We start from the raw sequence: 17,257 nt of genomic DNA, 5'->3' as shown, positions 1-17,257 counted from the left end.
TGGTGTGAACACTGGGGAAAAAAATTCTGCTTGCAGGTTTTTGTTAGTTTCCATAGATCTGTAGATGCCTAGTGCTTTAGCTGTGAGTAAAAGGTGATTGATTTAGAAATTCCTTTGTGTCCCTTGTGTTCACTGTCATATCGTCCCTGAAGGGGGAAACGGTCATCCACAGGGTCCCCAACTTCAGAGGAACTTGGGGAACACGCAACATCAGTGGGACAAATGGAAGATGCAAGGGCCTAGCGAGTGACATAATCAGCAGTGTGGCACTGCTCAGACAGGATGAAATATGTCACAAGTTTGTCATAGAAATCAGGTGGTGGTGATGGGAATATCCCAGCCTAGTCCTCCCTCCACACACAGGCTCTGATTTCTATGGTAACAAGCTTGTCATGTGTTTCAGTCCCAGCCCTAGGCCTGACACTGAATTGCTTTCACAGAACATTCACAAGTGCGTTTACCCCAATCAATGGGTAAATGACGGGGTGCCACAACGTCCCTGGAGGAAGCTGTCCCGTGCTAGACACAGCTCACTGTCAGGAAGCTTTTTGTGATATTAAGCCTCAATTCTCCTTTCCTTAGTTTGGTCCCAACCTTTCTACATGCAGGGCCTTGTGCCACTCCCCATCTTTGGTGTTTGGATTTCAAATCCTCGCAGAGGATGATGCTATTTCTCATTTGCGACGTAGCCAAGCTATAAGCATTTGTTCTCTCTGACACAGTGTGTGCCACCAGCTGAGGCTGAGGGGCGAGGCAGCGACCAGCCTTGAGACTGAGACGTGCAGGTTAGTGGGTTACCTGGCCCAGCACAGCTGTCACTTTGCTTGCAGAGCTGAGGGAGAGCCAAAGGGGATTAGTGTTTGGAGAGAAACGAATTAACCCCTCTGTCCTCTTTGCCTCTTCCCGCCTTGCGAAGGTGGCTTTGGAGGTGGGGACCTCTGCCTGCTGTTCCAACAGCCACCGTCACCCCTCAGGTGTTGCGGGGGAACAGCATTAGCCCCCATCTCTGCTGTCTAAATTGAGGCCACTAGTGCGTGTGAAGCATGTTCGCAGCAGGGCTGGTGGAATGAAATCTGACCCCCATCCCACACGCTCCTCCCGGTACCTGAGGGCCAGCCCAGCACTGAGGAATACCAACCCCTCCCCCCCCCGGGTACCAACCCCCAACCAGCCCCCCCCCCCCCCGGGCACTGGGCCTGCCCAGCACTGAGGGCTCCTGACTGACCCAGCCCTTCCCTCTCAGGCCAGTGACTGCTCCCAAGATCTTACCCCCACCCCAACCCCGAGCATGGGGACGGGGCACTGCCTCCAGGGGGCGCTAATCTCCCTCCCTGCCTGGGAGCTTAGAAAACCCCATTTCCCCCTCCCCGGCTGCAGCCTCCTGCCCCCTTCCCATGGCTCTGGGCACTGGGTGTGTGGGGGGGGTGACTGCCCCTCACACAGCAACAGCCCCCAGCACAGCTTCCCTCTGCTTTCCCGCCTCCCATTGGAGGAGGCTCCTGTCATTCACTCAGGGAAGCTTGTGGGTTGAAGTGTCCCAACCTGGGACTCATTCCCCCCCATTTCTCCCAGCCCCCCCCCTTCCCTGCTTCCCCCCAGCGCTGACACCTCCCCTGCTGCTCCCCTGCTCCCCTCCCCTCCCTCTTCCATTGCCCGCTCGTGAGCCCCCCCGGGCCCCTGCCCCATTCACACCCCCACCACTAGCCACCAGCCGCTCCAGCCCAGCCAGCAGCTCCCCCTCCCCCGGGCCCCTGCCCCATTCACACCCCCACCACTAGCCACCAGCTGCTCCAGCCCAGCCAGCAGCTCCCCCTCCCCCTCCCCCGGGCCCCTGCCCCATTCACACCCCCACCACTAGCCACCAGCCGCTCCAGCCCAGCCAGCAGCTCCTCCTCCCCCTCCCCCGGGCCCCTGCCCCATTCACACCCCCACCACTAGCCACCAGCCGCTCCAGCCCAGCCAGCAGCTCCCCCTCCCCCGGGCCCCTGCCCCATTCACACCCCCACCACTAGCCACCAGCCGCTCCAGCCCAGCCAGCAGCTCCCCCTCCCCCTCCCCCGGGCCCCTGCCCCATTCACACCCCCACCACTAGCCAGCAGCCGCTCCAGCCCAGCCAGCAGCTCCTCCTCCCCCTCCCCCGGGCCCCTGCCCCATTCACACCCCCACCACTAGCCACCAGCTGCTCCAGCCCAGCCAGCAGCTCCCCCTCCCCTGGGCCCCTGCCCCATTCACACCCCCACCACTAGCCACCAGCCGCTCCAGCCCAGCCAGCAGCTCCCCCTCCCCCTCCCCCGGGCCCCTGCCCCATTCACACCCCCACCACTAGCCACCAGCCGCTCCAGCCCAGCCAGCAGCTCCCCCTCCCCCGGGCCCCTGCCCCATTCACACCCCCACCACTAGCCACCAGCCGCTCCAGCCCAGCCAGCAGCTCCCCCTCCCCCTCCCCCGGGCCCCTGCCCCATTCACACCCCCACCACTAGCCACCAGCCGCTCCAGCCCACCCAGCAGCTCCCCCTCCCCCGGGCCCCTGCCCCATTCACACCCCCACCACTAGCCACCAGCCGCTCCAGCCCAGCCAGCAGCTCCCCCTCCCCCGGGCCCCTGCCCCATTCACACCCCCACCACTAGCCACCAGCCGCTCCAGCCCAGCCAGCAGCTCCCCCTCCCCCTCCCCAGGGCCCCTGCCCCATTCACACCCCCACCACTAGCCACCAGCCGCTCCAGCCCAGCCAGCAGCTCCCCCTCCCCCGGGCCCCTGCCCCATTCACACCCCCACCACTAGCCACCAGCCGCTCCAGCCCAGCCAGCAGCTCCCCCTCCCCCGGGCCCCTGCCCCATTCACACCCCCACCACTAGCCACCAGCTGCTCCAGCCCAGCCAGCAGCTCCCCCTCCCCCTCCCCCGGGCCCCTGCCCCATTCACACCCCCACCACTAGCCACCAGCCGCTCCAGCCCAGCCAGCAGCTCCCCCTCCCCCTCCCCAGGGCCCCCCTCCCCGCACTCCCCCCCCCCGTTCTCCCTGGGCACACACTGCCGGGCTCCCTGCTCACACCCAGTTTCATGGCCACAAGGGTATTTGCAGACACCTTGTTAACTTCACCCCCTTTCTCATGTTTCCCAAGGGAGCGGGGGCTTTGCTCTACTGAATTACATGCTGGGGGGGAGGTAATTTCCCCAGGTGACCTTCCCCTTCTGCCCCTGCCCCTAGCTGAGGCCAGGCTTCCCCTTCTGCCCTCTGCAGCACAACAGTCCCGCTCCTTCCCCCCCTCAGCAAAACATCAGCCCCCAGCAGCTCCCCAGCCCCCCCTCGCAGACCCTAGCAGCAGGCCCTCCAGCGCTCTCCTTCTAGCCCAGGAAGTCCCATCCTCTGCACCCTAGTGCCTGCCCCCTCCACCTCTCCTACCCCTTCCCCAGGCAAATCCTGCCTCCCTTCCCCCGTCCCTGGGGACTGCCTGGGTTGTAGACCCCACCCCCCTTATCACACTGATGCTTCTGCAGGGAGGGGGTTTCACTTCAATCCAGGGGCTGGAACAGCTGAGCCAGAGTAACTGAGCTTCTCACCTCATCATAAGGAGCCTGGAAAAAATGGACCCAAATCACCACCCAAGAACAGTGCAAATACTGGCAGCGCTGCTCAGAGTTAACGGGTGCAGCGTGAGCCGATCCTTCCCTCAGAGCCCTGCTGATGCCTCGTGCCCCAGCCCTTTGGTGTGGCAAGACCCCTGCACTCTCGCCTTCATGGGGCATCAGTGACCCAGCCTCGCAGGTGCCCTCTTGTGGCTCATTCTTTAGTTCCCTTATTTCCTGCTTTCCTGGCTCCCAGACTCATTCCTGACAAACACAGGCACAGAATAGCCAGGGGATGGATCAACCCAAGATTTCGCTGCTCCTGCAGCTGCTGCCACAGATACACGGGGAGCTGGAAGGCCAGGCCCAGCCAGCTGGATTCAGGTCAGCATTATACTCACAAGCTCTATGGGGAAGAGCTGGGGCACCCCTGCTTCAGTCCCAGGGTGGTACAAATGTGATCCCCAAAACATCTTCATGTTGCAGCGTCAAACTATTGCTGTGATGCCCCAAGTTGAAACGTCCTTGAACCCAGCGCGATGGCGCATGGGGGATGGCATGATGTCATCACATAGTGGGGAGGAAGTGGCATCAAAATTCCACAGCAATAAGGCAGCAAGACCAGGTGCCAAAAGGTCACTCTGCCCCGGAGGGATCAACACAGCAATGTGGAGTCAATACCGTAAACAGGGCTCTGAGACCCAGCCGGCACATGCCACCCTGCCTCAGAGCCCGTGAGACTAGAGCCAGGGCAAAGGGGGGCAGCATCGCGACAACGGGAGCTCACAGTATGTGCCAGCCTTGATTCCAAACCTGACCAAGGCGGAGAGCAGGGGAACTGGAAAAGGAACAAGCCCCAGTTTAGACCCCAGCCCCAGCCCTGCACACAGGCCTGGAACATGGGTCTGCAGGGCCAGCCTGACTCAGTGGCTTACGTGCTCGATTGCTTTGGCCTAAATCCCAGATATAGTAGGCAGAGAGCCTGAGACATAAGCCCTTGAATCAGAGGCCTGGTATGAGGTAGGACCTGCTCACAGACTCTGGCAAGAACAGGGCTGATATTGCAGAAACACACATTCCTAAGAAGTGCTAGTCACAGAGCACTCACGCAAACACATCCCGATACCCGGTGGTACCAGAACTCCCCATATCAAGGATGGTACAAAACCATTCCCCAAGGTTAACAGGAAGACACTGACCCCTCCTAAAGATCAGGTCAGGATGTCAGTACGTATAAAGATGTTTGATTGAACCAACATGTACAAGGTGATGGATAAGAACTAGTCACATCGGGGGCGGTAAAAACTATGTCAGAGGGGCAGTGCTAATTTATTTGTATTGGGGTATAAAGACGTATCTCAGAGGGAGGATCTTTGTCTCGCCTTAGAGAGGAACAGAAAGTCCCACCGTTCACTGAGCCGGTCCATTGTTACAGGCATACATGTATTACTGGTCCAGTAGACTCTGTGGGATACTAGTACCAGGCTTTGTCAACAATAAACCTGGCTGGATGCCTTCGTCCCTTAACGGACCTTGTGGTTGATTCGCTCGAGGTCTGCCAGGCCAGCTGTCTGCGCAGGGCTGGGGCAACACACAGAGGGAACACACACACGCAGCCAAACATCTATCACTGGAGAACAGCTTACATCTGTTTGCTTTGCAGTAAATTGTTTTCTCAACAGGTGGAGCATCCGATCCATATTGTTCCTGAGTGCAGGGATTGTGGCACTGCCTGTTCCCCCCTACTCCCTCAGCAGAGTAACTGCATGTAGCTTTATTTTTAACCAGACTTTTGTGTAGCCTTGGATGGCAGGCTGGGGCTCAGGGCATGTCTCGGAGCGCATATATTATCAGTCTGCAGGAAGGTCCTTCCCAGTCCCACTCAATGAGCGGACACCTCCCAAACACCTGCAATAAACTCCCTGCAGGGCTGCCGCCCCAGTGCTTGGCTGAACCACCGATTGTGCCGGTAACACATGGTAAGGGGAAAGCACTGTCTGCCAAAGCTCTGAACCTGAGCAGAGCCCAGTCTCATGTGGGGAGTGACTACTCACATCCTACAGCCTCGCTCCATGATCCAGCCGCAATATTCAGGTGTGGTTCCTTTTCCAAGCTGCCTCCTCTGTCTATGATATGACATGCCTCAGGGTACAGTCTGGACTGTTGAACAGCTGCGGCTCCTTAATTCTCTAGCCTGGGGTGCCTTTTATACTGCTGTGCTGTCAGAATAGCTGTTCCTGTTTACATCTCCCCCGTCACATATTTCATCAGGACACTAATGTTCAGCAGATTATGAGTTTTCAAATGATACCTCACAAGGCTTACTTTGCACAACATTGATTAGTCTTGTAAACGTGGTGACCATAATAGTACAGACCATCACACAGTCCCGTGAGCCCATTACAGAGGCACCATACAATGGCTTTTTAGCTTATTGTTTTTAAAGTTAAAGGTCACCAAAGTCCTGCTGTTGGGGCAAACCAAGGCCAGACTCTCGTGTGCTCTCGGAAGTTTAATGTCTCTGCAGAAGAATAACATAACAGACTGCCCCAGGCTGGGACCTAGACTACAAGGGCTCCCAGGAAGTGACTGCCTAGGAAGGAGTACTGAGGAAAGGGATCTGGGGGTCATAGCGGATCACAAGGTAAATATGAGTCAACTGTGTAACAGTGTCGCAAAAAAACCCAAACATCATTCTGGGCTGTATTAGCAGGAATGTTGTAAGCAAGACACGAGAAGTAATTCTTCGCTCTACTTGGCGCTGATACAGCCTCAGCTGGAGTATTGTGTCCAGTTCTGGGCACCACATTTCGGGAAAGATGTGGCTGAACTGGAGAAAGTCCAGAGGAGAGCAACAAAAATGATTAAAGTGCTAGTTGTGACGAACTGGGAATGTTCTTAATGTTTTCTCTGAATACTGTGTTGGTGCCTCGGTGTCCCCTCTGCAGTTCTTAAGTATCTAGGTGGTGGAATAAGGGTGTGTGATTGCTGCAGAGCAAAGGGCCAGTGCACCTAAATGCCTGGCACGCTGCCTCCTAGCAACTGATGGCCTGGGCCCTGTGACGGAGCGATTCTGGCGGGACCCAACTGAGAGTGCCAAATCAGGACCAATTGCTTAAACAGGGCAGTCACAGCCCTAGGCTGGGGTTTTTCCACCTCTAAGGCAAACCAAACCAGCCAGACAAAAAGGACTTTGGTCTCACCCCACTGGCTAACCACAAGTCACACAAGCAATTTCCTTAGACACTCCAGTCTCCCAGCATCACCACCAGTGCACTCGTCCTGGGGATGAATGGTTATGAAAACCAACACCCCAATAAAAGAAAAAGGTTCTCTCGATCCCAAAGGACATCAGATCTTACCCACAAATCACGCTGTTGCCAATCCTTTAGAATCTAAAATCTAAAGGTTTATTTACAAAGGGAAAAAGGTAGAGATGAGAGGTAGAATTGGTTAAATGGAATCAATTACATACAGTAATGGCAAAGTTCTTAGTTCAGGCTTGCAGCAGTGATGGAGTAAACTGCAGGTTCAAATTAAGTCTCTGGAATACATCCCCCGCTGGGATGGGTCATTCAGTCCCTTGTGCAGAGGTTCAGTTTGTAGCAAAGTCCCTCCAGAGGTCAGAAGCAGGATTGAAGACAAGATGGAGATGATGCATCAGCCTTATATAGACTTTTCCAGGTGTAAGAATCTCTTTGTCCTCACTGTGGAAAATTACAGCAAAATGGAGTCTGCAGTCACATGGACAAGTCTCTGCATACTTTGCTGAGTCACAAGGTGTGTCTGCCTTCTCTCCATGGGTCAATTGTGTAGCTGATGGTCCTTAATGGGCCATCAAGCCAGCTAGGCAGGGCTAACACCAGCTTGTCTGGGATATTTCCCAGAAGCAGAGCATAATACAAAATACAGACAGTACAGAGCCAATACTTATAACTTCAACTACAAAATGATACACAGACATACAGACAGCCTAATCATAACCAGCAACCCAGAACCTGGTCTTAGACACCTTATATGACCCCCTTTACTTAAGATTTGGTGCCACTACAGGACCTTGGTTGCAACCCATGTTCTATATGGTCCCAATTTATATCAATAACGTCACAGGCCCCTCCTCTGCAAAAGGTGCCAACTGAAGGTGTTGGAGACAAAGAGGTCAGGTGGCTTCCTGGCCCAGGGAAAGGAACTCAGCAGAGGAGGAGGGGCTGAAGGGGGTTGTTAGTCTGGAGCTGGCTGGGGATGAGGAGTGAAGTGCAGACGTGGGGGTCTGGCTCACTGCCCCCAGAATGGACCCGGCTGAGGGGTCCTGTTCTCTGTACCTACAAGCTCTGTTTTAGACCCTGTTCCTGTCATCAAATAAACCTCTGTTTTACTGGTTGGCTGAGAGTCACGTCTGACTGCGAAGTGGGGGTGCAGGACCCTGTGGCTTCCCCAGGACCCCGCCTGGGTGGACTCGCTGTGGGAAGCGCATGGAGGGGCAGAGGATGCTGAATGCTCCAAGGAGAGACCCAGGAGGTGAAGCCGTGTGAGCTTCTTGCCCTGCAGACAGTCTGCTCCAAGGGAGAGGAGGCTCCCCAAAGTCCTGACTGGCTTTGTGGGGAGCAGTTCCAGAGCATCGCCCGCGGACTCCGTGACACTAGTAAACATGATCTATGAGGGAAGATTGAAAAATTGGGTTTGTTTAGTCTGGAGAAGAGAAGACTGAGAAGTATCAGAGGGGTAGCCGTGTTAGTCTGGTTCTGTAAAAGCAGCAAAGAATCCTGTGGCACCTTATAGACTAACAGACTTTTCCGACGAAGTGGGTATTCACCCACGAAAGCTCATGCTGCAAAAGACTGAGAAGGGACATGATAACAGTTTTCAAGTACATAAAAGTTGTTACAAGGAGGAGGGAGAAAAATTGTTCTTGTTAAATTTTGAGGCTAGGACAAGAAGCAATGGGCTTAACTTGCGGCAAGGGAAGTTTAGGTTGGACACTAGGAAAAACTTCCTTTCTGGGTAGTTAAGCACTGGAACAAATGGCCAAGGTTGGTTGTGGAATCTCGACACTGGAGATTTTGACAGCAGGTTAGACAAACACCTGTCAGGGATGGTCTAGATAATACTTAGTCCTGCCTTGAGTGCAGGGGACCGGACTAGATGATCTCTCGAGGTCCGTTCCAGTCCTACCCTTCTTTAGCTGGAAGAAGCAGGCTGCTGCTCTCGCTGTGAGCCAGCCACAGGAACAGATGCGCATGGAGAGCCAGCGGTACATGCAGCACCTAACACGAGCCTTTTCCAGGTCAAAATGTCCCCTAGGCCCTAAGGGCCATGAAGCTCACTTCACTCTCCACCACAGCACAGCAAGGCAGTGCTGGTGGCCATTTCGTGAGCCTCTGCTAACCTCTGGTAGCCTGACAGGGTGGGAGTAGGCTGGGAGACGATGTGGGGGAGGGGAGGCTGAGAGAGTCTCTTTAGAGGGGTTTGGGGTTTAAAAGAACAGCCCCACAGGAGCTTTTATCAGGTCAAATAAGCAAACTCTGGAGCCTGGAAGTAGCAGAGAATCCCCCTATGGAATTCCATCCCGCACCCCCACGCAACCCGGAGCAGCATTTCAGAGGCCCTGGCAGGAGCTGGACTTCACCCAGGGGAGCAGGGAAAGGTAAGGGAGGAGGGAAACTCTCTAGATAAAAAGCCTGGGCCAAATCACAACCGGCTCTCCTGGCACAGGCCAGTCTGCGACTCACCTGGCCGCCCTCTCACCCGATGGGCATTCAATTGTGCCGGGGGGCGTTCCCCATGGTTCCCATATTAATGGCCCCTGCACCGTCAGTGCCCAGTCTGTGAGCTGCCTGTGCTCCCAGCTCCTGCCGACTCAGGGCTGGGACTGACTGGGGCCCTGGACTCAGACGCTGAGATAGCAAAGCCCAGATCATGGCTGGAAAGGCACAGAATATATCCACACATATTTACACATCAATGTCCAGCGCCCCTGGAGGGAGGGGAACGTGGCTCCAAAGGCCCCGATCGTCTGCTCTGACAGCAGCACCCGTCTCCTTCCAACACCAGCTGCTGGAGACGCTCTCTGACTCTGCAGTGTCGAGGGGCCTTGCCGGGGGTCTCCCCTTCCCCTTCCGCCTGAAGAGCTTCCTCACAAAGAGCAGCCTCCCTTGGCCTCTGGGGGCTGTGTGCTGGGACCTGGCTCCTGCAGGGCCTCCTGCTGCTTCTGGCTGATGGTGCTGATGGCTTCTGCGGCAGCGATCTCGACAGCAGTGCCGGGGTCACCATGCAGCGCTCGGAGAGCTGGGGGGAGGAAGAGAGGCCCCTTTGGGATGAGATCCCTGGCAAGGGCCACACTGGCCAAGTCCTACAATGACCATGGGCCGAGCCCCCAGCACGCGGACCAGGCACTCACAGCCCCAGGTGCATTTCCCTCTGTCCTGGGTTTGTTTGTGCGCGCAAGGGCGGCGCCTGCCCTGCTCACTGGTGTCGCCTGCTGAGGCTGGACCCGCTGTCCCACTGGGAGGGGGTGTCTGGCTCCCACTGTCCAGCCCGTGTGCTTCCAGCCACGCTCACCTGCCAGCTGCCCCCTTAACCCACCAGCAGCTCCCCATTCCCTCTGCTGCAACCAAGAGCAGAGCGTGGCCTCGGCAGCAGCAGTTCTCTGTGCCAGCTGGAGGGGCCCTGGTGGGTGGCTGTTGGGGCAGGAGCTGGCTGGGGGCGGCCTGGGGAACTTACAGCACAGAAGCTTTCCCAGATCCAGCTGCTGGACATGCTGGGCCTCCATGTTCTCTGCAAGGATCCCTGGAGACACAAGAGGAATATGCTGTCCCAGGGTACTGCAGGGCAGGGTGGGGGCCTGACGCCTTGCACCCAGGCTTTGGCCCAGGGGCCCACGAGAAGGGCTTGTTCTCAGGAGATTCTGGCCCTGTCTGGACCAGAACCACAACATGGCACCTCCTGGGCCCAAGCCACAGGGGCCGATTCAGAGCCAGGGGTTCAAATCAGACCCTCCCCCAGCATTCAAAAGGGGTCAGATTAATGGCTCTGTCTTGGGCCCACCTCCCGGCTTTCCCTGGAGTCACACCACCGCCCTCGTGGGGCTGGCCCCGGAGCTGCAATCTGGCCACGAGGGCAGGCTCACTCCACCCTGTTCCCCGTCACCGGGCACCGTCTCACCTGCCAGCTTGGCTGCTGCCAGCCTGATCCCCTCCCAGCAGCTGTGGAGGTGCAGGCTGGTCTCAGTGAGGCGACTCTCCAGCAGCGCAGGGTCCTTGTGGGCCTAGGAGGGGCCAGCGACAGAGGCGTGAGTTCCTCCTGACCGGCAGCCATGCCAGCCCCACCCGCTCACCACAGCCTGACCCTGGGAGTGAGGGGGGAGAGGCGGGGGATGGGGAAATCAGACCAAACCCTGCCTGGGGCTGGGGAGGCTAAATCCTCCCTGAGCTCCCCTGACACAGGTGCCTTGGGCACAGGGATACGCCCAGAGCCTGCCTCTCAGAGCTGCTCCTGGGGCCATGGGCAAGGGAATGAGGAGGAGGGAGGAAGGGCTCAGGGCTACCCCGCTCTGAGGTCTAAGCAGTCACAGAATGGCCCAGCCTCAGCAGCTCTCTCACCAGCTGTTTGCAGACGTGTCCCATCAAGTGTCGGTGCCTCTCCCCGGAGGCGCCTGTCAGGAGCCCACTGTCAAAGGCTCCCTCCAGCCCCGTGAGGCCTAGCAATGGGGCGCACGCCTGGAATGCAGCGCAGCAGGCCTGCAAGCAGAGAGGTGGTGAGTGAGGGCCCCAGCCACTGCCCAGCCGATTCCAGACGGGTGGGTGGGGACCCTGCTGGGACGGGGATCGGGTACACAAGGGGGGGTCTGCCACACAGTGACCCCTGCACAGCCCCTCGTGAGGGGTCACTCACCCCGCCCGAGCATGGAACGGGGCTAAGGAGCTGCCCTGGGCTGGAGAGGCCCAGCCCCCGCACTGGCACATCATGGGTGGAGTAACTGGACTCCCGCGTGTGCACCCCCATATAGCCTAAAGGGGGTGCCCCACCATGGCCAGATTTGTGACACCCCTCGAATGGGATACACCCAGGTACCCCCAAAGCCCCACCCAGCCCCTGCCAGTGGGTTACACCCCCTCAATGCACCCTCAGTTCTGCTCCCAATGACCCCCAGCTCACTGGGGTTACTCTGAGGGCAGCACTTGGCCCAGGATCGCCCATCGCTTTTCTGCCTCCCTCACTGGCAAAACTGTGTGAGCAGGTTGTGACGGGGCTCAGTCCCTGTCTGTGCCCACGTCTCAGGATCAGGCCCGGCGGGGGGGGGGGCCTCTGTCCCTGTCGGTGACTCTGCGCCAGTGTCTCAGGATCAGGCCCGGCAGGGGGGGCTCAGGCCTGGCAGGGGGGCTCTGTCCCTGTCGGTGACTCTGTGCCGGTGTCTCAGGATCAGGCCCGGCAGGGGGGGCTCTATCCCTGTCGGTGACTCTGCGCCCGCGTCTCAGGATCAGGCCCGGCAGAGGGGGGGGGGGGGCTCTGTCCCTGTCGGTGACGCTGCGCCCGCGTCTCAGGATCAGGCCTGGCGGGGGGGGGGCTCTGTCCCTGTCGGTGATGCTGCGCCCGCGTCTCAGGATCAGGCCCGGCGGGGGCTCTCCCTGCATCTCACCGTGGCTGCCTCGGGGCTCGGGTCCCGCACATGGAGCATCAGAGCGGCCCAGCTGCTCCTCACCTCCCCTGCGAAGCGCTGCCGGTGCTTGCGCCGGGCCGAGCCGGCCAGAGCCCTGAACAGGCCGAACGCTGCCGCGCGCACGGCGCCGTCCTCCTGCCGCAGGGAGCAGGGGCCGGGTCAGTGCAGCCCCAGGGGAGGGGCAGCGAGCACCCAGCCCGTTCTCCCCCCTGCTCCCAGCCCTGTGCCTGGCGAGCTGGAGCCGGCCGGGGGAACCCGGCAGTGGGGGCGCCCCGGTTCCTGAGCCCCTGCTGCCGGGGTGACTCACGGGTGGGAAGTGAGCCCGGGCCTGCGCGGCCATGGGCTGGGAGAGGCAGCCCACGTCGCTCAGCTGCCCCAGCGTCTTGGTCAGCGCCCGCAGGCTCTCGCCCCCCACCTGGGGGCTGCTGGGCTCAGCCGGGGGGCGGCGCAGGGTGTCCAGCAGGAGCTGCCTGTGCGTCTTCACCTGCGTGGGACCCAACAAGCAGACACCCCCCGTGCCCCCGGGGGCCAGGTGAGTGGAGCGCAGAATGTGATGGGGGGCTAGGGGAGGGGGGGGGGGCTGGCTGGAGGCGGGTGACTGGAAGATGATATGTGATGGGGAGGGGTTGGCTGGGGGGGGCTGGGTGAGATGGGGGGTGCAGGCGGGAGGGGCTGGCTGGGGGGACGGGTGAGTGAAGGGTGATATGTACTGGGGGGGCTGGGTGAGATGGGGGGTGCAGGCGGGAGGGGTCGGCTGGGGAGGCCAGGTGAGTGAAGGGTGATATGTAATGGGGAGGGGCTGGCTGGGGGGGGCCTAGGTGAGTGAAGGGTGATATGTAATGGGGAGGGGCTGGCTGGGGGGGGCTAGGTGAGTGAAGGGTGATATGTAATGGGGAGGGGCTGGCTGGGGGGGCTAGGTGAGTGAAGGGTGATATGTAATGGGGAGGGGCTGGCTGGGGGGGGCTAGGTGAGTGAAGGGTGATATGTAATGGGGAGGGGCTGGCTGGGGGGGGCTAGGTGAGTGAAGGGTGATATGTAATGGGGAGGGGCTGGCTGGGGGGGGCTAGGTGAGTGAAGGGTGATATGTAATGGGGAGGGGCTGGCTGGGGGGGGCGCTACGTGAGTGAAGGGTGATATGTAATGGGGAGCGGGTGGCTGGGGGTCTCTGCGCCAGGTGCAGGAGAGGTGGCACCCCCCACACCTGACTGCCTCTAGCGTTAGAGCCCAGGGCAAGGGGGGTTGCTGTAAACCAAAAATGCAGCCCCTGGACTCGCTCCCTGCCCCCCCCCCCGGCCGCGCTGCTCCCCTTGCCCCACCCCCAGCCACACTGCCCTCTGCCGCACTAATTAACACACCAGGGTGGAGAAGCAAACCAAGTTTATTTGAGCTCAAAAAAAGGTGCCAGGGAGAAAAAGCATCTCAAATCCTGCACATCCGCACATAAGCGGGGTCCCAGCATTTATACCCCACTTGTTTTTCCCCCTTTCTCCCTCCCCCTTGCAACAGTTACACTTAACACTATAATGTAGCTTGTTAGAACTGTTCTCATTCGCATGTTTATCTATGGCCTTCACAGCACAGACGCAGGCAGACTTTCCTCCCCCTTCTCCCCCATCTTACTGCCGCTTTTTGCTGTTTCGAGCTATCCTGCAGCTGCAAGCTAAGACAGCTGACAGTTACACATTTTGCTTGCTGTTTGTTAGCATCTTAGGCTGGTTAAAGTTCACAGCATGGAAGAACTTTGGTTCACTCAGGCCTAAAGTCACAACTTTGGTTTACTTAGGCCTAGGGACAACCAACAGAGGTGTGGGAGAGGGAGTGTGACACCGCAGAAGCAGAAAGGAGCCCCAGAGAAGTATTTGTAGTGTGATCTCAGAAAAAGCTGAGAGAGAGAGAGAGTGCTTTTGGGTAGACTGCTGTATATAAAGAGGCTTGGAATTGTGAGCCAAGAAACTATTCCTGCTGTCGTTAGGGAAATAGAACTTTGTGTGCATTCTTTGTAAATAAAAAGGATTTCATCAAAAAAATACCTGACTCCATCATTCATTTCTCCCCCAGTGGAAACAACTCACAAGACCCAAAATATTCACTAATTGCTCAAGTTAAAAGGGATAACAATATTATGAATTCTTTTGTTTTCATGTTCTTAGATAAAGAATAGACCTGCTTCAGTAAAGAACCATAAACTCTGAAAATACTGTTTTGTTGGCTCAGAGATAGCTATCAGTAGATCTAGAAAATAAGAGTGTTTGTTGTTACACAATACTTAGAATTCAATTATTTGCACAAATCATTTTAATTTTTCTCTGATTAGGATTTAAAAATAAGCAATTAGATATTCTGTAAAGTGCTTAGGAAATTTGTATGATTAAAATCAGCATGTCCTCTGTATACATGGCTTTACCACATATGCAACCTCGCATCTACACTTGTAAGAGGACCACATTTTCTGAAGGAGTTTCAAACCACTTCAAGCTAGGACAGTTTTAAGCTACTTTATGTTTCAAATGTGAATGGTGTCCAGCTGTGTTAATTAATTTTTTTAAATTATTACCACCACCGCCACTGTCAGGCTGGGGAGACAGCAGGGCTGCTCCGGTGAACGGGGCTGCGGGATCCAGCTAATGCCTGGCCCTCCTCAGCCCTGTGCCCCCCATGTATCACTAATCCCCAAGGAGAGAGGGGGAAACTGAGGCCCAGAGAGGGGCTGGGACTTGGCCAGGGATACCCAGAGAATGGGGCAGGGACTGAGATCAGAACCCAGCTGCCTGAATCCCAGGGCCCAGCCCCACTGCCCAGGCTAAGGGGCACAATTGAAGCGGGGGAGGGGGAGCAGAGCAGAGATGCGGGAGGGCAGAGGCCGGAGGGATCCTGTCAGTGGCAGACCGTGGGGCTGTTGGCACCAGATCCTTCCTGGGCACTGACTGCAGGATGGGACGGATGGGGGTCTGGGGGGTGTCCTTGCCTCTGAGTGTTTCCTCTGAGGGGTGGCTGCTGGGGAATGGGAAGGGGTGTCCTTGTTCTCAGGCATTACCTATGACGGGTGGTGGGTGCCGGGCGGAGGGCTGGGGTGGCCTTGTCCTTGAGCATTGCTGGTGAGGGGTGGGGGGCTGAGGTCGGATTGGGATGCCTTGCCCCAGACGCTACCTGTGGAGGGTGGGAGTGGGGTGCCCTTGCCCCAGACGTTCCCTGCGGGGGGTGGAGGGTGGGGTGCCCTTGCCCCAGACGTTACCTGCGGGGGTGGGAGTGGGGTGCCCTTGCCCCAGACGTTACCTGTGGAGGTGGGAGTGGGGTGCCCTTGCCCCAGACGCTACCTGTGGGGGTGGGAGTGGGGTGCCCTTGCCCCAGACGTTACCTGCGGGGGTGGGAGTGGGGTGCCCTTGCCCCAGACGTTACCTGTGGAGGGTGGGAGTGGGGTGCCTTGTCCCAGACGTTCCCTGCAGGGGGTGCAGGGTGGGGGAGCAGCTCCCTTTGGGCTGGCCAGGGGTCTCCCAGCCCTGGCGGGCAATGGCGTGTCGCTGTCCGGGGTGCAGCGGAGCTGGTACAGGAGGGCACAGCAGAGCTCAGGGAGCAACGAGCCCAGCGCATCTCCGACCGCTGCCCCCATCACCACCTCACCGATGGCACAGACCACCTGCGTTAAGGCCCACACGGTGTTAACAGGAGCTACCCCCGACCCAGCTCCACTCCCCTGGCTGACATGGCCCATGGGCCCTTCTCTGCCCCAGAAGGGTCTGTGGAGAGTGGAGGGGGCAGAGCCTGCCCCAGAGGGGTCTGTGCCTTATGCCTGTCCAGGGCCCTCTTCCTTCCATGAAATCTGCCCTGGAAGGACCTAGCAGCTCCCAGCCCAGCCAGCAATGGGATCCAGCAGCCCATGAACTGTGTCACACGATCACAGAATATCAGGGTTGGAACCTGGAATATCAGGGGGTCCCACCCCCTGCTCAAAGCAGGACCAACCCCAGATAAATCATCCCAGCCAGGGCTTTGTCAAGCCGGGCCTTAAAAACCTCTAAGGATGGAGATTCCACCACTTCCCTAGGTAACCCATCCCAGGGCTTCACCACCCTCCTAGTGAAATAGTGTTTCCTAATATCCAACCTAGACCTCCCCCACTGCTCCTTGAGCCTAGCCCAATCCCCTCTGGAGCCCCCCTTCAGGTAGCTGTCCCACAGCCCAGTGCTGGTGGAGGGTCGGGTGCTGGCTGCCCCCTCCCCGTAGCTGCCACACCCACAGCCCCCTGCACTCACCGAGAGGGGATTGGCAACTGCTACCTCCTGGGTCTCAGCCCCTTGCTCTGCTGCTGCCCCCTGGGGATCTGCTCTAGCAAACCCTTTAGGGTGCCCTGGGAGAAATCCTCAGCAGCCAGAGCTGCCCAGAGCTCCTTGCTGTCCCTAGAGCACAGCAGACCCAGAGACACCCATCAGTGGGAGCCTCCGGCTCCTGGCCCAGCCGCCACCTCGCTGCAGCTGGGGCCCTTCTCATGGGCAGCGCCCACCCTAAGGCCCTGGGGTGAGAGGGGTGGGCAGCTCAAAGAGGAGGTTAAAGTAACCAGTCTGGCCTTACTGCCCCTCTAATGCTCCCTCGGGAGCCAGGGCCTGGCCCTGGGGACTCAGCTGAGACAGGACTTCTCCTGAGTCCCAGGCCAGAGCGGCTCAGACCTCCTCCTGCAGGCTGGGCTTCCAGAGAAAGGACGGGACTCCCCAGGCAGCCCCGCACCCCCAATGCCTGGGGGTCTGAACTTGGACCGGTGACTTCCATGCGTGTGGAGCAGGAAGTGAGGCTGACTCAGCAGTACCCCAGAAGTGTTGGGCCACATGTGGGCACACACCTGGCGTGTGTTTAGGGCCAGCCTGCACCTGTTGCCCCAGAGATCAGGGGAGTGCGTGTGTGGTAACCCTCGCTAGGGAAGAGCCGGGGAATCCTGCCCAAGCTGTGGAATCACATCAGCCCTTGGACCAGGGATGTGGGGCAAAGGGCACCTCCTGGGTTGCTCCCAGGAACATGTGGCTCACCCCACCGCTAGGAGACCTG

The 17,257-nt window shown here is 58.4% G+C and overlaps 1 protein-coding gene across 1 annotated transcript in view; it reads right to left on the bottom strand.

The window, feature by feature from the left end:
- Positions 1-13,889: 13,889 nt before the first annotated feature.
- Positions 13,890-17,257, bottom strand: part of LOC123353237 (maestro heat-like repeat-containing protein family member 2A) — a 35,949-nt gene continuing 32,581 nt past the window's right edge. Inside the window, exon 27 of the mRNA XM_044994208.1 lies at positions 13,890-15,857. Coding sequence (XP_044850143.1) covers positions 15,830-15,857 — 28 coding nt within the window. The 3' untranslated portion in view covers positions 13,890-15,829. The remainder of the gene's footprint in view (positions 15,858-17,257) is intronic.

The sequence above is a fragment of the Mauremys mutica genome, chromosome 19 (assembly GCF_020497125.1).
Source record: "Mauremys mutica isolate MM-2020 ecotype Southern chromosome 19, ASM2049712v1, whole genome shotgun sequence".
Classification (NCBI taxonomy): Eukaryota; Metazoa; Chordata; order Testudines; family Geoemydidae; genus Mauremys; species Mauremys mutica.
The sequence above is the reverse complement of the archived record's forward strand: the minus strand, read 5'-3'. Positions and strand labels throughout refer to the sequence as shown.